This window comes from Aspergillus undulatus (assembly GCF_047715775.1).
Source record: "Aspergillus undulatus strain CBS 261.88 unplaced genomic scaffold BDV17scaffold_7, whole genome shotgun sequence".
NCBI lineage: Eukaryota > Fungi > Ascomycota > Eurotiomycetes > Eurotiales > Aspergillaceae > Aspergillus > Aspergillus undulatus.
Window position 1 is genome coordinate 242365 of NW_027396611.1, and position 24185 is coordinate 266549.

Consider the following 24185-nt stretch of genomic DNA (forward strand, 5'->3'; position numbering starts at 1 on the left):
CCCTCACTTGATGCGGGGTTGCTGGCTGAATGTTTGTTGCTGGAGAACTCTCACCATTGCTCACTGTTCTCTAGTTAAAGCCTTTATCAAGCATCCAAGGTTGAGAAGACGGGACCATGAGTGAGGCCACGGGTAGATCCGCTCGCCACGGGCTAGGCAGCTTGGTAGAGGGCTACATGAGAAGGAAGCTGCGCGACGATGTTCACCCCGCTTTTGAAGCCTTCAGAGATGATACCAGCCAGCCTGCAGTAAATCCTCCAGAGAAGGAGGACACACCCCTCGTGAAACAAGGCCCGGGCACGAAAGGTCCAGACGACAATGCTGATACCGGTTTGTGAGAACTCCGGCTCATAACCTCCCATTCAGGCACTAATAACACATACTGGGCGTAGAGACGATATCTACCGTGATGCCATGCTCGAGCGCGACCGGCTCCGGGAAGCAATTGAAGCCTACGAGCAGACAACGGCCGGATCCAGGTTCAAGACCGACGTCACGAGCAAATCCCTCCACTCGTGGGAGGAGGTGCTGGAAGAAGTCAACAGAGCCGCAGAGACATACAACTCCCGGGCGACGGTCTGGGGCAAGATCCGAGCGAGCCTGCGCCGGCTGGGAGATAACAGCAATGTCTTCCAGGCGTGGGCGGTCCTGTTGCCGGCCGGATCGGACTGTGCCACCATGATCAGCGGCGGCCTGAAGCTGATCTTTGCGGTAGGTGGTCCTGATAAATGAAACGCAATTGTTGTTTAGTTGTTTACGGTACTCTGCGGATAGATGCTGATCACCGCTAAAGGCCGCCGCACGCTTGGCCGATCTGCGGCAGGAAGTCTCGGATGCACTGGCTGAGATTCCCTCGCTGCTGACCTGCATTCATCAAGCCTTGAACATTTTCAAGGGCTCCACGGACTTGCACCGGAGCAGTGTGTTCCTTTATATAGCGACCCTTGCTCTAATACACCATATAGTGTCCTGGTACAGGACGAAGGCGATCAGTATGCCTGCCAATCTTCCAAATCCATGGACGAGTCAAAAGAGCTGACAGCACCAGAGAAGCTCGGCCTCAGTATCCTCCGGCAGGGCTCATACGAGGCCAAGATGGGTTCACTCCTTTCAAATTTACGCGCAGAATCGGAGCGGTTTGACCGAGCAGCCCGGCTTTGCTCGTTCGGGGCAATCGAGCAGACGAGAGAGATCTCGATCCAAAACCAAGAAACGCTCAACAGCTACGTGGATCGGTCAGTCAGTCAGTGGGACCGCTTTCAGGTGGAGCTTCGGTCCGACCAAGCGAGCACTCGGGACGGGATTCACGCGATCGAGCACCGAGTCTCGGATCTGTTTGCGATCATGGAGCGGTTCCTTGGGAGCCACGATTGCGTTGATCCGCAGACGCTGGGAGGTGGGTCTATATTTGCCAGAAGAGAAGTCCATTTCAGCGAATAACTGACGATGCCGTGAAAACAGTGAGAGGACCAATGCTCCCATCTGATAGCGTTGCTATCGAGCGAAGATCACAGCAGAGTAAGTGCACTGCCACCCATCCTGACTCCAGTTGTACCTAACACCTGACTGCCTAAGTGTACCTCCGCTCCCGCGACCACGCCTTCTCAACCCTCTCCTACACAGCCTCGATCCTCGAGAAAGACCTAACGACCAACCTCCACGGCATCTGGCAGCTCCCGCTGCCATACCAGAACCGCGTGATAGCAACAATGCAAGCGCCCAAGCTGCACACATGGATCACAACCCCAACCTCCTCCGCCCTGTTCCTGAACCTCAACGCCCCAGCCACATCCCCTGCTCATGCCCTATCCGCCTGCTCCTTCCTCCCCGCAAAGCTCATCCAATCCATAAGTGCCCAGCCCTCCGAGAACATCATTATCCTCGCCTTCTTCTACGGCGCACACGTCCGCGCCTCGGACCCCCATTCCGGGCCCCGCGGCGTCCTCCGCAGCTTCATCGCGCAGCTCCTCGAATCGCACCCGAGATTCGATCTCCAGACGGTCCGGAGGATAGCGCAGCTCCATGAAGACGACACGAGCGGTCTGTGTGAGATCTTCTATGACCTCGTCCACCAGCTCCCGCCGGGCATCGTGGTGTTCTGTATCGTGGACGCGGTGACAGAGTTTGAAGAACGGATGGCGATACGAGAGAGTGGCGAGAAAGTGGTGCAAGTGCTGCTGCGCATCATCGAGGCTTGTAGCCAGGAAGGAGATCCCTATCATGAACGATGTGTATTCAAATTACTCTTGACGAGTCCGGGGAATAGTCGGCGGCTGTGGAGATTGATCTCAGCTGAGGTCGGGGATGTGGTGTGGATGCCGGAGCCTGTGCCGTCCCTGGGCGGCTTTACGGTGGGTAAATGGAGCAAGGGGGTTGGAGGTCTGTTTAAGTAAGTAGTATATACTGAAATATAGGAATAGAGAAAGTTCTGTACATTATGCTCTTCTCCTCCTTTACGCTCAGACTTCCGCGGTGAGGGGGTATGAGATACGTAGGTATGTGTCGAGCAGAGACGAGCAACCGAAGGCGTTCCAGTAAAGGTTGTTCACTCCAGAAATCCTCCGGTACAAAACAACCTGAAACTCGCCTCCGTCGAAGTCTCGATGTGATTGATATTCTTGCTCTGCCCTGGCGGTTATATACCTACCGAATCGGACAGCAGATTGTGTGATACTGCTGAGGCAGGCGCGATGGTCTTCCAAGGTTGTTATATTATTACTTCCTGCATCTTCTCTTACCCCTCTAGTTAAATCCCTTTGTCCTGGTATTGAGTGAATCAATACGGAACCTATAAAATACGGCAAGGCTGAGCAATGCACGCACCTCAGCATTTTACTTTTTCCTCCATTCAGCTGAACCCCGCTCCTGCAGGTGTCTGCCTCGTAAGTCTGATGTCGCGACTGACGGAACTGCATGGATATCTATCTCTACGGTTTGTTTCACTTTTTGCCTCAAGGAGTTTCTTTACTACTCTCTCGAGATGTCGGATGTTTGCGTTACTCGCACGGATACACTGAACATTATCAGGCAGGAGTTGGATGAAGCGATGGAATGGGGGGATTATCCAGATAGAGCCTTTGTCACCCTCAGGGATTTTGACGGATTCTTGCAAACACTCTCCATCTTGGTTTGGATTTACTGGGACGAGTGGACCAGGTTCCATGACATCTTCATGGCACACCCAGTACGTTCAGACGGCGATATTTTCTCTAATGAATGGAAATCGGAGACAAGCGAATTGGGTCTGGGAACTTTCACGGACCGATTCCTTGAAGCGCGATCGATATTCTGTCCAATCGATCTCGTGGAAGGAGAAAACCTGGAGATCTCTCAACACAGGGTTTTGCCGTTTCTAGAAGCGTACGCTGACGTATTTGATGGGAGGTTCTAGAGGGCCGTCACGAATGAAGTTATAGCAGATGACCATTTCCAAGTCAAACCCGGTCCTGGAGCATCGCGGGTAAGAGCAACCACCCTGACTCAGTGAAGCTATGGTTGATTCCATGTCAAGCTGGCATCTGCATTCTCAGAGAACTAATGCAGTTTTCTGCGTGCACTCGAGGAGTCGTGGCGACGTTGATCGGGAAAGAGAGGTTCTTCTCATGTTACAACACCAGCTAACGATGCATGATAATTTTATGCCGATATTCTCCAGCATCCGCACGCCGAGCGAGTACCTGGTACAGTATGAACAGACTGAACTATGCCTGGGGTGACGTTCTTTCAGGTTGACTCGGAGAGTGGCCCATTCTGAACTTGGTTTCGGAGTACGTGAATATCCCCCCGATGCACTCAGGTTCTTGCATGAAGCAACGGCTCTCGAACAACATCTTTGCCATCTGAATCTGGAGCCCCAGAATATTCGCGTCGTTGAAAGTCTGGTCCTAATTATCTCCATACATTACACCGAGCACATAAGAATGATAGACCTAATCCAAATCTCTGCATATTCTGGTAATGGTTCAAGCTCACAAAACGGGTCAATTGTTTCCTTGTTAACTGTTATACTTTGTTATGTTATATGTCCTTTGGGTGGGAGGGCGATGCCTCAGGTACCCAGCCCAGTTAGGGCTAGCAATTGGATGATCTGCAGATAGTGAGCTAGCTTCAAGGGCACAGGCAGTAAGTACAGGCACAGTTCTGGGTATCAGCCCTAGTACTAGCGGAAGGGGCATGTAAAAAATGTATACCCTTTGAGGAAAAAGTTGGCAATGAGACCTTGATACCATTCATGAATAGGGCTGATGGATCGCGGGCTGATGTACTGTATGTAGTAGAGACCTTAGGATTGTAGTTGATAGTTCAAGTTGAGGAGTTCGATGGATTGGTCCATCGAGTGCAAGGCTTAAGCGTAGAAAGTGTTGCTATCTACAAATGCCGACGGAGGTAAAAAGGAAAAATGACTGAACAAGCCCAATGCGCCGTCCACGGCGCCCCGAAGAAAACAACTCCATTTAGATCGATCAACGATCTCTTTTATACATGAATCTGATAGTATACCTAAGAAAGTCACGTCCGGAGAAAAGAAGAAAAACGAAAGAAAAAAGCGCTCGCTACGCTATCTAGTAGGAAAAGAAAAGAAGAAAAAAGAAAGAAGAAAGTGTGATGAGATGTGATATGATATCACCCCAACCTGGGCCTAGGAAACGTCTTCCTGCGAAGTGCCTGAGCCATCCCTCGCAGCCTCCTCAACGGCGCGGACGCAGTCGCTGCCGCCGCGGAAGGTTTGAACGAGAAAGATGTAGGAGAGGAGAGATTTCGATCTTGATGCCGGGATTGTTTCTTGCGGATTGTGGATCGTTTGCGGAGGGGTGGGCGGTCGCTGTAGATTATTGCTGTGGGGTTGTCGGTTCCTTTTCCCGGCGCTGGGAGACGGTCGATCGGGATGTCATATAAGGCGGCTAGGTGGATGGGGTCGTTGGGTGAGGTCTGCACTGTAGATGTAGAAGATGGTGGTAAGGGCGGGGCAGATAATAGGTCATGAGAGTCCTCATCGTGGTTGATGGGTGGTCCTGGTTCGCCGAGGTCGGTGTAATTGTGCGCTGTCCATGGTCGCACCATGGACAAGGGCCGGGATAGGGGTCTGACGCTGGTAGGGCGGGAGTAGACAGACTCGGCGTCGTTTCCGCCGAGACGTTCCGCGATGGATGGCATCGGGTGATGAGGAGAGTCACCGACGAGGTCGTCATGAGCTCGTTCTTCGGCATTTGCCGAGGGAATTTCATCCTCGTCGGAGGTCTCGCTGGGATCCTCTGGGATGACGTTGGAGCCGTCGCTGCTGTTGAGGTAGGAATCTCGTTGGAGACGACTGGTAGAATGGCTGTCTACATCCTCGATGTAGGAGACGATGCGCGCAAAGTCTAGAGACTGGTGCGGGTTAAGGATCTCAAATGAGGTACCTTGATGTACGACAGTAGCCGTTGCGGGCGGTTTCCTCGCCCGCCGGGTTTTGAACAGGACCGAATCTGACTGGGTCCTGCTGTGGCCGTGAAACTCGACGATATCCGGGGCGTCCGGGTCGGGAAATTCCTCAAGTCGATCGCGGAATGTGTCCTACATGGTCTGGTCAGCTGAAGGGAATAGTATGAGTCCAAAGAGCGACCTACCAGAAGCTTACACGGACCCTGTTTCCCAGTCCAGCCCTCATAGTGGCTGACATCCGGCGGCGACACTGGCGACACTGGCGACAACGGGTCTAGCAACATCAATTAGTTACCGTAAGACATCAAAAGCGATCATTGACATGACAAACTCACAGCCATACCCGTCCAACAACTCAGGAATCTGCTCACTTAGCGCACTAGGCGAATATGACGGCGACAGCGGCGGCGGGGGGCTCGACGTCGTCGAGCCTGGATAGTATCCATACTGATAAGCATTCGGGCTCTGAACAAGGGTTCCCATCTGAGCAGACGATGAACTGGTCAAGTTGAGGTTCGAGGCGGCGTTCTTTCGCCGCAGCTTCTTTTCCGGTCCTTCCTGGCCCCGGCTCTGGCTCTGGCTCTGGCTGGCAATCAAGCCTGTGCTGGCGCTGGCAACGGCGTAGAACCCGTCAGATGGCGACAAACGACCGTTAGAGAGCGACTTGCGATGACGCTCAACCTCCCTGCGACTGCGAACACTATGCAGCGACGAAATACCAGTTGCCGAATTCCCCGTCAATGTCAACTCAAACGGGCTCACAAGAGAAGGCTCACTCTGAGAAAGCGAGCGAGAAGGAAAGAAAGAACTAGTCGGAGTCGCCTTCAGGTGTGAAGGATAATCAAGGCGAGTGGGCCAGACCCCCAACTCCATGGCTAAAGTGACACAGCACAAGCACAAAGACAGAGTTCAAGGGGCGGCGGCGTCGGCGTTTGGCGTTGGCGTTCTGATACGTTGGCTCTCATTGACTAGATTGGATTTAGTCTGGTGGGATGCGATATCATATCACAGGCATATCATCAATCAGCCCGCTAAGTGATGTCTCATGCTTCCTTGAATCCTTGGAGGGCCTGAGCAACGGTGCGATGCGTTGGCGTTTGGAGTAGACTTATGCAAGGCTGCGACTGAGTTTGGATAGATGGAGTGGGGATTGATAGAGATGAAATAGAAGTAAGCGAGCGACAGTATAGCAAAGTAGCTAAGCAAAGAATGAATGATAATGCAGAAAGTCGAGAGTGAGAGTCAGGAAGGGAGATGGAAGAAGGTATCCTGTTTGTCTTGAAATCAGAAAGAGCAGTGCGACGTCACAGTAACATACCCACCCACACCACCACAAAGTAATGCCCACCACATTCCAAGATGATATTAATCTCGATCACCAGATGATAAGCCCACCCCTTCTTTCCAATCCAATATCCTTCCCTTGGGCAGCCAAACGTGGCTCCAGCTCTGCCCCCTCGCATCCCAAAATATCTGGAGAGGTGTTTCAGCCCTCTGATTGGACCACGCGGATGATGTGCGGCCAGCCAATCACAGCAACAGAACACACAGTCCTTGGTGGGCGTGGCGAACTGGTTTCAGCACTCAGACAGGACGTCCGGGTGTCATGCAGGTTTCTGCATTCTACTGCAGACTAGAGACTAGATGGCCAGTTCCTGGTGCCGAGTGTGTTGTGCGTTGGCACTGAAAGGAAGGGTGGCTGGCTTGGGCCGTTGTTGTTACTGTCACACTGGCTTCTTACCTGTCTGGTCTATCTTTGTAGTCTGTACTCCACAACATTAGGCCCAGGCTTACGGAGTCGGATACGGAGTTCAAGGATAAAGAGTCCTCATTGTTATTGATTGAGCCTCATCTCACATGCAAGCTGCAAACAGATCCAACTCCTGAAATGCTTAAAGAAATGAAAGATATGAACCAGGGTCATCTGCAGGCCGTTTGCGTCGTCGTAATCATATCAAAACAAATAAATACCCAATCCTTTTAGCCAATATTCAATTTCAGGGCTCAGGTAACAGATTAATAGATGCAACAATCGCGATAGGGGGAATCTTTGATAAAAAATGGCTGTAGTCGTCAAATCAAATCTAATGCCGTTTGTATTTCTAGAAATAAACGTCAGCGGTCTGTGCTTTGTGCCTGTGCAATGGCAGTGCCACAACTGTTAGGCGTGCAACTGCCAGAAGGGGTCTTCTTACGTCTTCAATCTTACGGCGATTACTCGGATCCAATGAATTGCCGGCTCCAAGTAACGTCTGTCCGACAGCCTTGGAGATCCCAATCGCTGGCCGAAGGATAATCGTCGGCGCTCGTTTCAGAACTGCTTTCGCCGCAGCCTTAGCGCTACCACTGTCCTGCACATCTGCTGGCATGGCGATGATTGTGTCGCGCGTCAGGAGGAGGTCGCGCTCCAATCCCCTGAACCCTCCTCGAAGGCCTTGCCTGATGCCGAGCGGCTGATCGGCGTACAACGAGATCTTCCTGGCTGCTTCGTCTTCGTCGGTCTCGTCATCGTCGCCTCCTGCTGGCTGCCCGGATTGCGCGTTGAAGAGCTCTTCCGCGCCTTGGAGCACTGTTTGGGTTCCAATTGCTAGCTTGGCGCCTAGCTTTACGAGCTCATTGGATGTGGTCTTGCCAAATGCGAATGCTCCCTTTTGAATGCTGCGTACGATACGCCCATCCTTCCGGTACTCTCGCATGGGAATCATCACCAAGTCCCTCACACCGCTTCCCACGTTGACAAGGGGCCTGATGGGTGCTAGGCCGGCAAGGATACCTGGCAGCTGGTTCTGCTTGATTTCTGGCATCCAGGTATCGTTCAGCGTCTGCCCGAGTTTGTCGAACCCGTCAGCTCCATAAACAATGACTCGTTTCAGCACCATGTCGGCCTCGTCCAGGATTATGAAGTTCATAAACTCTGTTGTACGGCCGGACCTGAGGCCCGCATAGTCCACGCGCTTTGGCTTGAAGTCGAGCTTGACCGGGATGGCGTTAACCTCCGACCTTTGCAGGTAGGGCCGCTCCTGGGGGTCCCCAGAAGAAGGTGCCGAATCGTCTCTGAACTCGAAGAAACGAGTAAGAAAATCGAGAGCGTCTTGGTCCACGTGCAGTCGAAGGGGGAGAACGGTCACCTATATATTGTTAGAAAGCTCTGCACGACTCTACTGTCTACCTTCACTCACTTTGAGAATTAACTCAGATGCAGCGAGCTCTGATACGGGCTTGACTGTCAGGATTTCGAGATGCACCATACTGGTTCCCGTTTCCTTTTCGCCGGCCTCACGCATGTATGTGGCGAACTTCTTCCATGTTGACGTCGGTATGTGATCAAAGACGACCAATTCGTCGACCCGGATATCCAGTGAATTCAGCGTCTCTCCCGAGTTCGGCGGAAATACAACCAGGTCCGCGCAGATGCGCTTGAGCTCAAAGGTCATCTTGTGGGCCTTGCTTCGCGACAAGCGCAGCTTCTTGCGTTTCACTCCGGGCGAGGTGTTCCGGCGTATCGTGGTAGCCGTACTGGTAGTCGCATAGCTGCCGGTCTCGCTGATAACATCGTCGATGTTGCGGTTGATGCCATCACGCAGCTCGCTTGGATCTCTGTTGGCTGGTATACCGATGTAGACGGAATTGAACAAGCAGTCACCGATGACGTCCTCTTCTTCCTCCTCGAAACCTGGAGATCCTCTGCCGTTAGCTCGGCGCTCGGCAGCCTTCTTTTCTACATTTTTGACAGCCTGAGAGATGGTGTCCCTCGTTCGCTGCCAGTCGTACCCATCGAAAAGGTTCCAGATCACGTGTGCGTCACGAACTCTGACCCTCAACGGGCTCTTTTGCAGCTTCGAATCGTCGGCGAGGCCATAGGTATTCTGAGTGGAATCCCACCTGTGCGCTGTGCCACCCACTGAAGATTTCTGCATAAAGTGGTCGTCCCGGAAGTCAAGTTCAGACATGCTGGATGACACGTGGTACTGCGATTCAAACTTGCCGCCGGCTCTACCCGACTCAGGTGGGACAGACTCGAAATCTGTAACGTATTCAAGATCATCTTGCCCGGAAATCTCAGCCATGTCGACAACCTCGCTCAAGGGATCGTCTGGGCCCATAGAGAAGGCACTCCCAGTGAAGGACTCTAGCATATTCTGAATAGGCACTACCTGAGTCCGGTACTTTTCAACCACGCTGGGTGGGCTTGGAGGTTGGAGTCCGTTCAATATGCTGATGAGAGTTTGCGTCGAGTCGGCGCAGGTTTCGAGTATCAGAAGATCATCCCTCACCTCCACATCAAGAGATTTCGTCCCATCGTCATCTAATAGCATGATTTTGATAGTAGCTGTCGCTGACGATATCGTGGAAACCGAGACATAGCCCATGTCCAAAAATGACTGAATCTGGGCAGTCAGTGACGTAGGTGCTCTCCGTCGCTGGAAATGGTGTGGGACGTCGACATTGTCCGCATCATCAATAATCAGAATGGATGCTTTTCTTAGATCAAAAGTCGCCTCTGACGAAGAAAGGTCGTGGACAGCGCCGCCAAAACGAGACTCAGTGAGGACAACAAGCCCTCTTGCCGCCGTTCCACGAGGGTTGAGACCGATCACACAGTCTAGCATGTCTACTGTCAGTTTGAGAGGCTTGACTGAAGATCCAGAGCTCTCCTCCTTGGGAGTCTCCTGCGATGATGGATGCAACTCCGCAATATTCACTAAAGAAGATGCCATGTTGGCGGCAACATCGCCCGATGCCGTCTCGTCACTTATGCCGAGCAAAGCTGTTATGGCCGAGATCGTATATTCAACGCGCAGATTGTGCAGTTTGACCTTGATCGTAGGGTCCATCTCATCCGCGATGAGGCGAACCATTAGAACTGGGATCGGCTCTGGCATTGAAGGTATTGCCTCTCCAAGCAGTTCCTCGTCGCCATTCCTGACAACTCTTATTGAATCAAGCTGAGCTGCCACAAGAGATGGAATACTGATATGTGCTGCTTCGGCATTTTGCAGATTCGCCGTAATAGTGCCAATCATCCCGCCAACGTGTAATCGAGCTTCAAGATCTTCAATCAGGGCTAGCGTTAGGATTCCAGGGCGGTCGTCTTCAGGCAGGTATTTCGTAACAGTGGATAGCCTTCCAATTTCTTCTCCTAGCTGTTGGAGTGGGCCCAGCTCAGGACGGGATATGTTGACTTTCGCTCCTTTAAGGGTGACGCGAAGGACAGATCCCTGTTTCCGTTGTCGGAAAAGCGTGTCTATCATAATGTCGTCCTCTTCCCCATACCTGGATTTTGACGGCGTGATGAGGGATAAGAGCCGATCGAGATCACGTTCTATTGGGGTGTACAGATATTCCACACGAATAACGTTGAGGCTGACATGGATTGGTGCATCTCTAGAGTTGTGAAGAGAGAACGGCCCGTCGAGCCATGTCTTGTCAATCGAAAGCACTATAACGGCGGGCCTGCTAATTATCTTAGCAGCAGTCGTGCGCAACGTGAGGTAATGGCTTTCTCCCGTTACGTCCACTGCGATGCCGCCAATTCGTACATTGATTGCCCACGGAATGCTGGTGTTCTGACTTTCGGAAGAGGGTGGAGGGGTTCCTTCGAAGCGAACACCGCGAGTCCGCTTGGGTGCGTCCTTTTTTGGTGCCTTGTTGCCGGACATGGATGATATCGAACTACCGAGCTCCATGATGGTGCTCAGCCCCCCGAACCAGCCCAGTAACTCCTCCAAGCGCGGAATATTCAGGTTGACATGGAGTGGGAGTGTGTGAATGGCGAGTGTAGCCGACTCGGGAGACTTGTTCAATGAAAGGGAAACGTCGTTGCCGGCGGGAGCTAGGATGTCCCTAGTTGATTCCCGCATCTTGAACTCCTCGCTGAATGATATCAGGTCCTCAGATGCGAATCCAACGGTAAATTTGGACACTCTGGCGGAAAGTGTCGTTAGGTTTTTACTATTCGAGAAGCGCGCTCTCAGGCCAGAAGCTGTAGTCTGGAGGATGATGTCGTCACGTAGGGTTCCAGCAAAGCTGGTGGGCAACTGTTGTTTCTCGGATGGAAAAGGACTACCAGGCACGCTCTGGACAAAGTTGATTGCGAGCTTTCCCAGCGTAAGGCTGAATGCGCGTGGTTCTTGAGAGCCTTTTTGGAAGGACTTTTCGCTTTTGCTCGCTTGTCCATCTCCATCAAAGGCCTGAAGGACTCGCTGACCAAATTTGACCACTAGCCACCCGATGGCGATGTCAAACTGGATCTCGACAGACGAGAGCTCGAAAGCAATTTCATTTTTACTGCCATGTGTCCCCTGTCCCTGCTTGGTATAGTTATCGCCGAAAGCCAAGTCATCAGAGTCTCGTCGAGACCTTGGAGAGATTGGAGTCTTGGAGAAAGAAACCGACTTTTCTGGGGGTTGCGAAGCCTCCAGATGAGCGGTTGAATCCTCAAACTGATCAATGGGTCCAGCGTGAAAGGAGTCGGAGGTATCTTGATGTTCTTTTTCTTGTTTCAACGACGGTATCCATATCGTGATTCGGTCGATGTGAAGGAATCGTTTCGCCGCGTCCGTGGCTTCCACATCAGAAGTAGAATTAACAGAGCGCTTATCGGTCGGTGCAGATTCGAAAGCATTCCCAAAAGGATACTCCCCTTCGTTACCCATAGGTGTAGGCGTCGACACAGGGGTGTTGTCCTGGTTGTCTTCGCCAAGTGCCGTTGCCCCATCAGCAGGGTTTGTATAATTATCATGATGAGCATCCCCTCGAATCAGAGTGGCTTCTGGCGACTCCCAGGCACCTGGCATATTTGGCATGTAACTCCGCGAGTTGGAACCATGGCTCATAGCACTCATGTACATGCTTTGAGCTTGTTCGCTGGAAAACAATTTTGACTCTGCGAGTTCGTCATCGAGAGAACCGGAAGCAGAACTTGAACTACTATTCGCAGAAGACAATGGTGGTCTGACGGGTAATGTTCGAATGTGCTCATTTGCAACGTCCTCTGGCAGATGTGTTAGGTTAGGTATTGATGATTGAGGGGCGTAATTCTCTTTCCTAGAATACGCCCTGTGAATGTTTCGCACATTTGGCCCCGAGGCTGCCGTAACTGAGGCTTTGTCCAACATTGAACGCGTACCATTATCTCCAGGCACATGGTAACCCGAGCTTTGCAGCCGTGGGGTACTTGTATCAGTATCAGGTTGGTTGAATTCTTCCGGTGGGTCATTATCCAGATCGCCAAGGTCATCATCTTGGAGCTGAGAATCAATCACCGAGTCAAGATATGCGGGGTTGTCCAATAGTCTTTCATCGTCCGAGAATGTTTGCGATTGCTCAAGGTATCCATGGCTCCTAGTCTCCTCTGTATCGGCGTCGGAAAATCGACCATCGTAGGTATAAGCCGATTCGTGGAGCCCAGGGACATCATGCTCAGGATGAGGGAGGTCCATCATCTGCTGTGAAGGCTCAAAGATAGTCGATGCCATCATGGCATGGCTGGAGCTTGATGCCGAAGAGGGCGCTCGGGGGATTGATGAGGCCGGGCTTGATGGTTGACTCGCCTTCAAAGGCAGAGGAGTAGACGGAGAGCCAGGTGCAGTGAAGCGGGAATAGTTCGAGAAAACCATTGGTTCAGCGATGAGGGAAAAGTCGACGTTGCGAAGGGAAATCGGCCGTTTCCCCGAGTGTAAGAAGTGCTCATCGTTGGAGGAAATCGTGGTGACGGCACCCACACTAACTTGCCGCACGCTCACAAGAGCTGAAATCAAATCGGGTTTATCCTCCGGTTGTCTCTTAGACGAGCCCTCCTGTTTCGTCTCCACGTCAACTCGTATCGAGATGTCCTCAACCAGGAATTGCAAGCGGTCGGCGATGCCCCTTAGAAATGCGGCGACAAAGCTAGGTAATGAAACCGATTCATCCCCGAGACCGAGTTCTTCTTCATCGTCACTGATAGACGCGGTAGTCCGGTGTAGTATCTCGGATCGCGATGATATGGCGGCTTGCAGTTCCTCCTTCTCCTCCTTCGGTTCGGTCTGGAGGAACGACTCGGCAAGGTCCGCTGGATTCGGAATAATCGATTCATGGCCTTCGAAGAGCCTGTCCTTCGTAGCACAAGCCTCTTTCTCCGACGGGAGCCGCAAGTGTACTTCGACTCCGCTGACCTCGCATATTATCCCGCTGCTGTAAATATCCGCCGGAACGGTGAGTTGCAGATGCCGAATCCGGGCGCTGAGTAGTTGGCTTGACGTCGAAAGGTTAAGAAGCTTAGCTATTTTCTACCGGGAGGAAGCAGAGGTTAGCATCGGGTGCCGGCGGTCAATAGCATCAGAATGCGGGGAAGAGCGATCACGATCACCTACTTCGAGTCGCAGCCCGATGTCCCGAAGCTCAACGGTACTTCTCTGTCCCCAGCGGATCCCGAGACTATCGGGATCCAGAGCTTCGGTGTCGATGAACTCGAGACGAGAGAGGGCATATTTGAGCAAACGCTTTTGGAAATACCCTGGCAAGTACGAAGCCATGAAGGGCGGTGGGGAGCCGACCAGGGCTCAGTTAAAAGACATTAGATATCATGAGAACGGGATCATAGTAGAGGAACAAGAGACAAAGAACGAGGATCTCGAAAAGAGTGCAGAGGGAAAAGATAGAATTTCGGACAGCCGTTTCTCAGAGAGATGGCGGAAGGTTGAACAAGTGCCTGGTGGAAATGACGTTTGGGGACCGGGGCGCTAGTGCCTGTAGTGCCTAGTGAGCTGATAGCGATCAGGCGGATCAGAGCCAAATCACCACCTGATAACGCAATCTTGATGATTTGATCAAGTCAATGTACATGGGTTCTTGAAGAAATAGCTCAGTCTCTATTCAAGACCATTTTGCTTATGTGTGAGGAAAATTACGAGATCAGACCTTCAGGGCCGCATAAGACTACGGACTTATGCGGGGAGATTAGCAGCTCCAGGATTAAATGACTTATGCTGGATAATGACTAAGCTATTCACTTTTCCGGTAGTCATCACGTGTTAATACTCATAAAATACCTGAGGCATTAGTTTATGGGCACCAGCACTACAATTGCGTACGTCCCTGACACTTCATATAGAAGTCATTTCTGTATATATAATCATTAATTCATGACCTGGTCATATACCCAGCTTGCATTATCCAAGGCTATACCTCTCGTCGAAATTCTGGACTACCCAGTCACAAAACTCCTCAAAATCAGCATAGAACTCGTGCAGGCGAGCAGCTTTGACGCCTTTCCCCAGAATCGCCTGTTGAAGGTCCGTCGCCCACTCCTTCGAAGTCTGATCTTCATAGCAGCTCCAACGGATCGAATTCTCAATCATCATGTTGAGACCAGACAGGCCCATGCTGCTGAAGGCAAGTAGAGCCTGGTAAAACTCTGACGTCAGACCGTTCTCGACGTGCCCAAATATACCCGGCGAGTCGTTGGTCAGGGCGACTGAGACTCCGCGGGATAGGAGGGCTGGGAATGTATGCGATTGGAAGGAGTTGGTGAGCCCGAGGCATGCGCTTGTGGTTGGCGAGCAGTCGATCAGAATGTTCTTTTGTTTCAGGACGTCGATGAGTAGAGGGTGTCTATATAGTGAGACTGCCTGGCTGATTCTTCGGGCTCCCAGTAGTGCTGCGTCAAATAGGTTATCGTCGGCTTGGTCTCCGTCTCCTAGACAGTGGCCGGCATGGAGCATAAAAGGGATCTCCACTCCTTCTTCGGCACAGAGTCCACGGAACCAGAAGAGAATCGGGAGCAAGTCGTTGAGTGGTCTTTCAGCAGTTTCTGATCCGAGTAGATCGAAGCCGCAAATCAAATCAGTAAAGTCCAACTTTGTGAGGAGGCACTCCTTCATGTTCTCGCCTATATCCTTGTTTGACATTCCGCGCATGGTTGCCCATATGACTCGCGCACCGTGGAATTCTTTTCCTTCTTCAGAGCTTCTGAAGGCCTCGACTTCTTCTTGGAGAATCCGAAACCATCCAGCGTAGTTTTGCTCGGCTTTATTATTCCCTTCCAGGGTATACTGGAAGTTGAACGCCACTCTGAACTCAACATACTTTATCCTGTCAGCGATGAGCTGGGAGAATATTCGCCGTATGCATGTGCGCAGAATAGGTTCATATTGAAGAATAGAGTTGATAATTGGCAAGCGGTTGTTGAACAGATCCGAAATCGCTCTGCTGCCGCGGGGAGTGTGCTGTGACTGTTCAGATGACAAGGTACAACGACTCTTGAGCCATCTACGGAACCCCGTTTCGCCACCGTCAGGGAAGGAAGACGCCGCTGTATGCAGGTCGATAAGGGTTGATGGTTCATAGTTATCAGCCCACAATGCAGGCTTATCTTTGGGTTCCCCAGTAGTGGATATAGGGGAATATTGGAAAGCGAACGGCGCGTCTTGGTAGTCGCGCTGGGTTGTTAGCGGTTTGGGGGCAGATACGTGGATCCCCGGCGTCGCAAAGGCCTGGTCGATAAGATAGTCCGTGTCAAGCATAGCAGGTAGGTGACCGTGCAGCAAAGACCCTTTGGGCAGCTGTCGTACAATCTTCCACAGATCGGAGCCCTGTAGCCGCGCCTTGGCTGCGTCTGACATGAGGCTCGGATGCGGGATGTTGTCTGATTGGTAACCATCTTGTTGGACCTGTGCCAACTCCTGGACGCATACTTGGGCAACGATCTCGCATGCTCTTTTAGCTACAGGCGGCAAAGACTTAAGCAGTTTCGCATCTGAGAAGCGTACAGTCAGCAGTCATATCGGAATTGAGATAAGACTCAGAAACCGAACCATGGCGTTGCGATTCCTCACGCTCGATCAAAGAAAGACGACCTGCAAGGAAACGCTGGATGAAGGGGTCGTCGATATGTGGAACGCCCTCTTCGGCCTCCCATGAACCATTATCTGGGTCCATTATTCCTAGTCTGGGGGTCGACGGTTGGAATCTTAATATTGAGGAGATATTATTGGTGAATTGGTGATCGGAAATCGAACCGTTTGAAGGAGTCGGCGCCGGTCGTGGTGTCCAGACCCTCGGAGACGAGCTTGGTCTCGTGAGCGCAGAGAGCGGCAAGTCTGGCACCGGGAGGGATGCAGGAAAGAGCTGTTGACTTTTACTTGGACAATTAATGCTATGATCAAGCAAGTATCCCAATCACGACCGATTATTCTTCCAGCGGAGTTCTCCGCAAAATCCTGGAGGAGATATCTGCAAGCCGCCTGTCCTTCTTTCTCTGGCGGAATCGCGGAATGCAGGCGGCTGACTGGCGGGACGAGGGGCCCGTGGATGTAACCTTAAGCGTGTGGCGTGTGTTAGTGCTGGCCTAACGCCTGTCGGTCCCCAACCTCGGCTCACTGCCAAGCTCTTCCCAGTTGCGAGAGATAAATTGGGAGTCGCGCTACTCAAAGTCACGAGCGGTACTCCATACCTGGAGATAACCTTGCTGCGCTATCTATCCCCGACGACCACAAGGCCAAGTTCAGGTTCAATTCAAAAGGACCCGAGTCAGGGTGTTGCAGCATCTAGAGACTCAGACATTCTTCTTCCATCTGAGGCAAAGCTTATCAGCACTGACCAGCCACACGGCGTTCGCCGAGCCAAGGATGAGCCCTAATCTTGAACCACAGATATCGAGGCCACGCGACTCAAGAAAGAGACAAAGCGTTCGTCTCGGCCCTGTTTTCTCGAGCAACTATATAGCGTAGAGTATAGAGACGATGGCAGAAGCAGTAGAAACGCGATCCTGCAGCCTCGAGACTCGGACTAGCGCTGCAACACTCTTATCGCTGATCTTTCTGCTGAGCAATCTGATTGGCTGCTGATACGGAGATCCGATCAGGAAAAAGTTCACAGTTGGACTTCACACTGTCAATCAGCGCCTATCATTGAATAACTTTGATGCAACCCAGCTGTCCGACTGGTTATGGTGAATTGTTTCTAGAACCTGAACGGAAGAATTCTGCAAGGTGGACAGAACGAGTGAAACTGTGCGGTCTGACCGCTCCAGGAATGGACAGTGCCACTGGGGCAAGCCCAGCACACTAAACGGACAAGACTCCATTCTTTGCACGAGGAAATTTTTGTTCCGTTCTGTCTCCCCGCACACGACCATGCGACTATTACTATTCTTGCTCGCCTGCTCAATGATAACGCACCGGAGCTCTCCTTCCTCTGGCTTCCTTTAATCTATTTGCCCTCTGCCTTATCTTCTGCCATCGGTTTGCCCGAATTCTCTATCTGAGCTGACAGGTTCCTGCCATCTCTATCTACTTAAAGCTCTCGAGTCGCGCCTCTTCAGCTGTCGCCGATCTTTCGCGTCTCTCTCAACCCGGTCGTGAACACTTTCAACAGTGCTTCACGCCGCAAACAGTGCTGGTAACTATCACCACTATCACCAAACTCCAATGGCAATTAGTGGAGTGTTGCAGAGCTCGTCTGACAGCTTCTGGTATTGCTAGACTCGACACCATGGTCAACGAAAAATTGGAGGGCGTACCTCCCCGAGACACGCATGATCCCATTAAGCGATCCGATGAAGAGGCACCGCCAGCGTTAGGCCCCGAGGACCATTATCAAGAAGACTTCGGCGATAAAAAGGCAATCCCCGAATCACATCCCGTGGATAGCAGTAGTGAACCGAGTGGGCACGATGTCGAAGCAGGAGGACGAAAGGCTGCCTTCAAAGCGAAGCTTCAACATTACGACCGGATGATGCGCACGCATGTCATACTTGCTGTGATCTGGCTTCTGTTCACCGGGTGAGTCTTTCTTGGTTGTGTCCGCAAACATTGCGGTTCTCGCTATCGTACCGAGACTCATATTCCTGCTTGATGAAGGTGGTGGATTGCTGGCCTTATTCTGCACCGGTATGACCTGGGCTGGTTGATCCCGTTCTTGCTCTATCTCGCCATCACTCTTCGAATCTTCTTCTACTATGTGCCAATCTCGATTTTCACACGCCCGGTGTTCTGGGTTTGGAAACAAACCGCTCCTAGATTTGTCGCGCTCATCCCTGAGCATCTCCGCATTCCAGCTGGCGCCTTGTTGACCATTGCTGTCATCCTGATCGGTACCTTTGCTTCTGCTGAAGCCCCTGGCAACAGCCGAAGAGACCGTGCCGTCAGCTTATTCGGTCTCCTGGTTTTCCTCTTCTGTCTCTATGTTTGTTCCAGACGCCGGAGAAAGATCAATTGGCATACCGTGGTTGTGGGTATGCTAACGCAATTTATCATTGCCCTTTTTGTGCTCCGCACTACAGCCGGTTACGATATCTTCGACTTCATTTCGTACTTGGCTCGACAACTTTTGGGCTTCGCGCAGAAGGGAGTGGACTTCTTAACCGCAGATAACTTCATCGCGGACCACAACTATTTCCTAGTCACGGTCATCCCAGCCATAATCTTTTTCGTTTCCCTCGTCCAGCTTCTCTACTACATTGGTGTTTTGCAGTGGGCCATCAAGAAACTCGCCGTGTTCTTCTTCTGGTCCATGCGCGTTTCCGGTGCCGAGGCTGTGGTAGCAGCCGCCTCGCCCTTTATCGGACAAGGTGAATCGGCCATGTTGATCAAGCCCTTTATTGCTCACTGCACCATGGCCGAGATCCATCAGATCATGTGCTCTGGTTATGCCACCATTGCCGGGTCTGTCCTCGTCTCCTACCTCCAAATGGGCGTCAACGGCCAGGCTCTCATCTCATCCTGTGTGATGAGTATCCCCGCCTCTCTTGCATGCTCGAAACTGCGCTGGCCTGAAGAGGAAGAAACCCTGACAGCCGGCCGTGTTATTATTCCCGAGGAGCAAGAGGACAAACCTGCAAACCTCCTCGACGCGTTCTCCAAGGGTGCCTGGCTGGGTGTCAAGATCGCCGGTATGATTTCTGCCACACTCCTCTGCATCATCTCCCTCATCGGTCTCATCGACGGACTCCTCACCTGGTGGGGTCGTTATCTGAATATTAATGACCCCAACAACCTGACCCTCGACCTCATCGTCGGATACATCTGCTACCCCGTCGCCTTCCTCCTCGGAGTCTCGCGCGAAGGCGATGACCTCCTCAAAGTCGGAAAACTCATCGGTCTCAAACTGGTCGCTGTAAGTCCCTCCGTCAACCCGGATAAACCCGTGATCCATTCATCAACTAACAAAAACCCATCAACAGAACGAATTCGTCGCCTACGACGCCCTGGTTTCATCGGATTACGATGACATCTCCACTCGCTCCCGCATGATCGCCACCTACGCCCTCGCCGGTTTCGCAAACATCGGCTCTCTAGGTAACCAAATTGGTGTGCTCGCTCAGCTCGCCCCCAGCAGATCCGGAGACGTCTCCCGCGTTGCCGTCAGCGCCATGCTCACGGGCGCAATCAGTACGTTTACCTCAGCGTGCATTGCGGGTCTCCTTATCCAGAACGAGGAGCAATATGTCACGACGACCCTATCCTAGTTGTATTATCTTGTCCGTGTCCTATCTACAGTTTATGCGTCTCTACTCTATGATTGTACCTAGGTAGCTGGTGCGCTATCCTATCTTGTCTTATTTCAATGAGATTTGATGAATGCTATCTCATTCCAATTGACCACCCTGTGTTATTATCTATCAGCCTATCTTCTCCGAAAATCCAAAAGCCAAATGCGGGACATGGATTGGTGCGGTGTTGTGGTTGTGGTGTTACGTTATGTCATGTGACTTCAAGTTCGAGAGTCTGTTGTCTATACCAACCTTGAAAGAGAGGGATATGATACCCGTTTTGCAAAACTAATCTTCGAGTTGATTGAGCACTTTCTGCCTTTTACCTCCGATTAATTGACGTCTAATCACGAAAGTGGTAGTCAGAAATATTCCCTTCGACGAGTGGAAGACGATACCGGCCCAATGGTCATGATGATCCATTTCATTTCACACATACGGTATCTATTACCTATAAAAGCCCTCGGACATAACATGGACACTCCCCGGATCTGAAGAGAATAGACAAGTCCGGCCCCAAAAGAAGAAGGTTGAAACAACTACGAATCAGGCGCATAAACCGCATCCTTACAAAGCAGGACAACCTTCTTGAAGAACCGTCGCCACTCCAGCGGATCGCCCTTGGCTTTCATAAACTCGATCTCGAAAAGGCCCTCGGAGACACACTCCACCAGCACCTTCCCGTGCAGCGGACATTTGCGGTGATCCCTAGTGATAACTCTGATCATCGCGCTATTGTCACCGGTCGAAACGGCAGGGACGGCGGGGACCGGAACGCCGAGGCGATGTAGGGCCTCACAGATTAAGGGGACTAGGAGCTTGAGTTCCCAAGTCGAAAAGAAGCGGGTCATAGAGCGCGAGGGGACGATATCGTGGAAGCGCTGCGCGTTTTGGGTCCTTGATAAAGGCACAGAGGGTCTTTGAGAGAATTGTGAGAAGGTGGGTTCGTCTTCAAGGATTTCGGGTGTTAGACTGCTAGGAGGCTGTTGCCTTGTTGTTGGTTGGCTGGATGAGAAAACGTCTGTGAGGTGCGGTGCATCCCAGTCGATCAGCATGTCCCCTCGTGGAGTCTCCGGCTGAGTAGATGATATTCTGTGCTCAGCACCTAGCTCGTCGCCGATGTCGATGTCCATTCGGCCAGGGCCGAAACTGCCACCGTTCATGGGTCTGGAAACGGATTGGGAAAGGTCGATGCGGAGGGACTCGAACATAGATGTCGCGATCTTGATGGGGTCACGGAGCCTGCAATCTGGTGTGAGATGTTTGTTTTCGCGCGTGAACCAGGGATGGCGCCGGACGTCTTCAAGAGAGAAGCGGGCCTTGGAGTCGATGTTGAGCATGCCGCGAAGAAGCGATAGTGTTTCGGGTGGCAGTTTCTGCCATAGTTCATCGGTTGTGCGGGCATTAGTCGTAACGTATTCGTGAAATTCGTAGCTGTCTTCTGTTGGACTGTCCCAGGGTGTATTCCCGGCAAGGAGGACAAAAAGAACAATCCCACAGGACCAAATGTCCGCCACATCAGGGCGGTATCCAGATCCCTTCTCCTGACCTCGCGTGCTACAGGTGATAACCTCGGGCGCAATATAAGGAGGGCTGCCGCAGAATGTAGTAGACAATTTCGTGCCTCCCTTGTATTCAAAGAGTGTGGCGAGACCAAAATCGGCGATCTTTAGATTGCCATCCGCTGTCAAAAGGATATTTTCCGGCTTAATATCTCGGTGCCCTACGCCCTTCGAGTGCATGTATCCTACCGCGCTCACGAGCTGGGAAAAGTATACATGGCCGATATCCTCGCCGACGCCCTCGTCCGCTTCAATCTTGTCGAAAAGGTCCCCTCCTTCGGCTAGTTCCATCGCGATCCATCGCCACGCACCATCCTCTCCGGTTTGAAAGAAGGAAATGATGTTATTATGATCGCCGATATGTTTATGTACGGTTGCCTCCATGAGCAATTGTCGGGGGCTGATTTTGCCATGACGAGCAGCATAGTCTTTGTTGATGAACTTGACGGCGAAAATGGGGTTGTCGGCGTTCAGCGGACACGCTTTTTTCAGACTACAGAGGCCCAAGGCGTCAGCACAGCCCATAAAGCATAGTAGTAATGCAATAGAGGTTACTAGATGTATACCTAGCATAAGCGCCTTGCCCGAATGTCTTGGAGACTATTCGAAAGGGCAGGTCGATGGGGAGGGGTGCTAATTGAGAGTGGTGCATCTTGAGACCACCGGACGTGATGGGACAAAAGATCGAAGATCGATCAAAGTAAAGAACGACTAGTAGTAAGAGAAAATTTCAACAGCGAATCTCATACCACGCATCCCTCTTGCGGGACTGTAAATACAAGGGTCGCGGAGAGTGAGGTTGAGACGCGGTGGTTGGCACGCGAAAGCCACTTTATCCTCTTTGGGCAGTGTGTTGATTGGGGGATCTCGGCTCAGCCGGTCGCAAAGCATTGTCGCATTGTCGCCATGGCTGAACGTCGACTCAAAAGTTGGACGCAGAACAACCCTCCACTGAGCAGAATAATCTGGGCCTGGTCATCTATGTCTGAAGGACATTTGGACTAGTTGTTTGCTGCATCATACTGCACATGAGATCCTCGGCGAAACCCCCGCAGCACAGAAGCGTTGATGCGGGAGATGACAGGCGCATGGAATACCCATGCATTTTGAGAAGAGTAATCTGATTACGCAGGTGATTAGACATTTGTCTAAGTCAAAGCGTAGTCTGAGGCTCAGGATGCCAGCGCAGGGCAGTCAGGACAAAGAAGGTCGGATGGACCGGTCAGATGGTTGCTGTGGTAAACAAATCGGCGCTTGTCCTCTTTACTTTCTCCCCCTCCTCTGCGACTTCCTCTCCTTCTCCCTCCGCTTCTCTTCAGCCCCAGTCTTCTTGTACCGCTGTCTTCAACTCTACTTTATTTGCTCTCCTCTTTGCTCTCAATACTCGATATTTTCCGATCAGATCTACTCCGGACTGCTTCTGGCTAGCACGGTGGCATTTGGGCCCATCCGTCATTCCAACCACCACCCGCTCTTCTGCTTCCGGATCCAGCCGCCATTCCAGAGCAACCCTCTCCTGCTACGACCACTTTGCTACGATATTCGAACCCACCCTACCCGCTCACCTTTTCGAATTTTTCACCTTAGCTGTGCTTCTTCTTTCCATCTCCGCGTCACCCAACATCATGGACTACAGCATGGAGGACACTCAGAACTCGGCGCCTGACGCGCACGAGACGTCCAAGCTGAGCTCTTCTTCCCAACGGAACGATACCCAGGGGGTCACCAAGCGGTATGTTTAGTCTGACCTTCGGGCCACATGGACTGGGAAATTGAAGGCTGAAGCTAACCTATTTGCTCCGCCAGTCTGCAATCCGAATTGATGCAACTCATGATGTCGCCTTCACCAGGAATCTCAGCCTTCCCGGACGCTGATGGGAACCTTATGTCGTGGATTGCTACCATCACCGGCCCTTCAGAAACACCGTACGAGGGCTTGACATTCAAGCTGTCCTTCTCGTTCCCCAACAACTACCCCTACTCGCCGCCTACCGTGATGTTCAAGACCCCTATCTACCACCCAAACGTCGATTTCTCTGGTCGCATCTGTCTGGATATTCTTCGCGACAAGTGGAGTGCTGTATTCAACGTACAAAATGTTCTTCTCAGTCTGCAAAGTCTTCTCGGAGAGCCAAACAAGTAGGAATTCCCCAAAAAAGTACAGTATCATGGTCGCTAACTTTTGATAGTGCGAGCCCTCTCAATGCCCAGGCGGCTGACCTCTGGGACACGGACCAGGAGGAGTACAAGCGCCATGTTCTGGCCAGGCACCGCGACATCGAAGATATCGAATAGAGCTCTTCTCTATATTTTTTCGCTCGGTGTCAAAAGGAACAGCTTGATATCTTTTGGAAGCATTGCATTGAATCGGGGTTTGGGCTGCTCTCCGTCTGTTCCACTTCCAGTCGTAATGCCCCGTTCTTGAACAATCTGCTTCAGTGTTGGCTAAGAATAAGAGCGTCGCGCTACTCGGAATTCGTCCATTGGTGATCCGGAGTATCGGAGTTATTGGAAGCAAGGGGTTTGCCCTACGCAACGTCGTCTTTGTTGTTGGCGCTAGCTATTCTTTTTTTCCATAGATCTTTATTAGGAGATGATAGTACTTCAGCAAGCATTCTTATATGTACAGCAATTGATAATAGCATTCAATTATATAGTCTGGGCCCAAGGGTCAACACGTGACGCCAGCCTAGACTTGCAGATCGCGGGGAAGTAATAAAACGGCTGTC

The 24185-nt window shown here is 51.7% G+C and overlaps 8 protein-coding genes across 8 annotated transcripts; 4 read left to right on the forward strand and 4 right to left on the reverse strand.

Annotated features, from left to right (window-relative positions):
* Positions 1-116: 116 nt before the first annotated feature.
* On the forward strand, positions 117-2393 carry BDV17DRAFT_288173 (uncharacterized protein; the record flags this gene model as incomplete). Its single annotated transcript, XM_073761335.1, has 6 exons — positions 117-334; positions 393-711; positions 794-992; positions 1049-1396; positions 1462-1518; positions 1576-2393. The coding sequence occupies 6 exons, from the start codon at positions 117-119 to the stop codon at positions 2391-2393; spliced, it is 1959 nt and encodes a 652-aa protein (XP_073618925.1).
* Positions 2394-2804: 411 nt separating this feature from the next.
* On the forward strand, positions 2805-3459 carry BDV17DRAFT_214963 (uncharacterized protein). The gene has a single exon (XM_073755496.1). The coding sequence runs from the start codon at positions 2981-2983 to the stop codon at positions 3389-3391; it is 411 nt and encodes a 136-aa protein (XP_073618926.1). The 5' UTR covers positions 2805-2980; the 3' UTR covers positions 3392-3459.
* An 801-nt stretch (positions 3460-4260) lies between these two features.
* BDV17DRAFT_214959 (oxidoreductase, short-chain dehydrogenase/reductase family) lies at positions 4261-6027 on the reverse strand. Its single transcript, XM_073755495.1, has 3 exons — positions 5753-6027; positions 5607-5695; positions 4261-5553 (listed from the first exon to the last, which is right to left on the reverse strand). Exons 1-3 carry the CDS (start codon positions 5760-5762, stop codon positions 4624-4626), a joined length of 1029 nt encoding a protein of 342 aa, XP_073618927.1. The 5' UTR covers positions 5763-6027; the 3' UTR covers positions 4261-4623.
* Positions 6028-7226: 1199 nt separating this feature from the next.
* atg2 (putative autophagy regulatory protein Atg2) lies at positions 7227-14088 on the reverse strand. The gene is made up of 4 exons (XM_073756845.1): positions 13776-14088; positions 8601-13691; positions 7617-8549; positions 7227-7523 (listed from the first exon to the last, which is right to left on the reverse strand). Exons 1-4 carry the CDS (start codon positions 13935-13937, stop codon positions 7506-7508), a joined length of 6204 nt encoding a protein of 2067 aa, XP_073618928.1. The 5' UTR covers positions 13938-14088; the 3' UTR covers positions 7227-7505.
* A 412-nt stretch (positions 14089-14500) lies between these two features.
* Positions 14501-16450, reverse strand: BDV17DRAFT_215019 (putative CECR1 family adenosine deaminase). Its single transcript, XM_073755498.1, has 2 exons — positions 16218-16450; positions 14501-16159 (listed from the first exon to the last, which is right to left on the reverse strand). Exons 1-2 carry the CDS (start codon positions 16339-16341, stop codon positions 14574-14576), a joined length of 1710 nt encoding a protein of 569 aa, XP_073618929.1. The 5' UTR covers positions 16342-16450; the 3' UTR covers positions 14501-14573.
* Positions 16451-17895: 1445 nt separating this feature from the next.
* On the forward strand, positions 17896-19870 carry BDV17DRAFT_279774 (NupC/NupG family nucleoside CNT transporter; the record flags this gene model as incomplete). Its single annotated transcript, XM_073759773.1, has 3 exons — positions 17896-18185; positions 18264-19518; positions 19586-19870. The coding sequence occupies 3 exons, from the start codon at positions 17896-17898 to the stop codon at positions 19868-19870; spliced, it is 1830 nt and encodes a 609-aa protein (XP_073618930.1).
* A 422-nt stretch (positions 19871-20292) lies between these two features.
* BDV17DRAFT_215013 (putative serine/threonine protein kinase) lies at positions 20293-22331 on the reverse strand. Its single transcript, XM_073755497.1, has 2 exons — positions 22023-22331; positions 20293-21949 (listed from the first exon to the last, which is right to left on the reverse strand). Exons 1-2 carry the CDS (start codon positions 22106-22108, stop codon positions 20434-20436), a joined length of 1602 nt encoding a protein of 533 aa, XP_073618931.1. The 5' UTR covers positions 22109-22331; the 3' UTR covers positions 20293-20433.
* Positions 22332-22716: 385 nt separating this feature from the next.
* Positions 22717-24084, forward strand: BDV17DRAFT_254894 (putative ubiquitin conjugating enzyme (UbcK)). Its single transcript, XM_073756846.1, has 3 exons — positions 22717-23188; positions 23263-23595; positions 23646-24084. The coding sequence occupies exons 1-3, from the start codon at positions 23082-23084 to the stop codon at positions 23749-23751; spliced, it is 546 nt and encodes a 181-aa protein (XP_073618932.1). The 5' UTR covers positions 22717-23081; the 3' UTR covers positions 23752-24084.
* The last annotated feature ends 101 nt before the right edge of the window (positions 24085-24185 follow it).

What these genes read in the sequence shown, in the direction of transcription:
- BDV17DRAFT_214963 (XM_073755496.1), top strand. Translation starts at nt 2,981, where the DNA reads ATGTCGGATGTTTGCGTTACTCGCACGGATACACTGAACATTATCAGG.
- BDV17DRAFT_214959 (XM_073755495.1), bottom strand. An exon ending in AGGGTCCGTGTAAGCTTCTG is followed by an intron (nt 5,554 to 5,606) that starts GTAGGTCGCTCT and finishes CAGACCATGTAG; the next exon opens with GACACATTCCGCGATCGACT.
- atg2 (XM_073756845.1), bottom strand. Translation starts at nt 13,937, where the DNA reads ATGGCTTCGTACTTGCCAGGGTATTTCCAAAAGCGTTTGCTCAAATAT. An exon ending in ACATCGGGCTGCGACTCGAA is followed by an intron (nt 13,692 to 13,775) that starts GTAGGTGATCGT and finishes TCCTCCCGGTAG; the next exon opens with AAAATAGCTAAGCTTCTTAA. An exon ending in CATCTGAGTTAATTCTCAAA is followed by an intron (nt 8,550 to 8,600) that starts GTGAGTGAAGGT and finishes AACAATATATAG; the next exon opens with GTGACCGTTCTCCCCCTTCG.
- BDV17DRAFT_215019 (XM_073755498.1), bottom strand. Translation starts at nt 16,341, where the DNA reads ATGGACCCAGATAATGGTTCATGGGAGGCCGAAGAGGGCGTTCCACAT. An exon ending in TGAGGAATCGCAACGCCATG is followed by an intron (nt 16,160 to 16,217) that starts GTTCGGTTTCTG and finishes TACGCTTCTCAG; the next exon opens with ATGCGAAACTGCTTAAGTCT.
- BDV17DRAFT_215013 (XM_073755497.1), bottom strand. Translation starts at nt 22,108, where the DNA reads ATGCACCACTCTCAATTAGCACCCCTCCCCATCGACCTGCCCTTTCGA. An exon ending in GGGCAAGGCGCTTATGCTAG is followed by an intron (nt 21,950 to 22,022) that starts GTATACATCTAG and finishes GGGCCTCTGTAG; the next exon opens with TCTGAAAAAAGCGTGTCCGC.
- BDV17DRAFT_254894 (XM_073756846.1), top strand. Translation starts at nt 23,082, where the DNA reads ATGGACTACAGCATGGAGGACACTCAGAACTCGGCGCCTGACGCGCAC. An exon ending in ACCCAGGGGGTCACCAAGCG is followed by an intron (nt 23,189 to 23,262) that starts GTATGTTTAGTC and finishes TTGCTCCGCCAG; the next exon opens with TCTGCAATCCGAATTGATGC. An exon ending in CTTCTCGGAGAGCCAAACAA is followed by an intron (nt 23,596 to 23,645) that starts GTAGGAATTCCC and finishes AACTTTTGATAG; the next exon opens with TGCGAGCCCTCTCAATGCCC.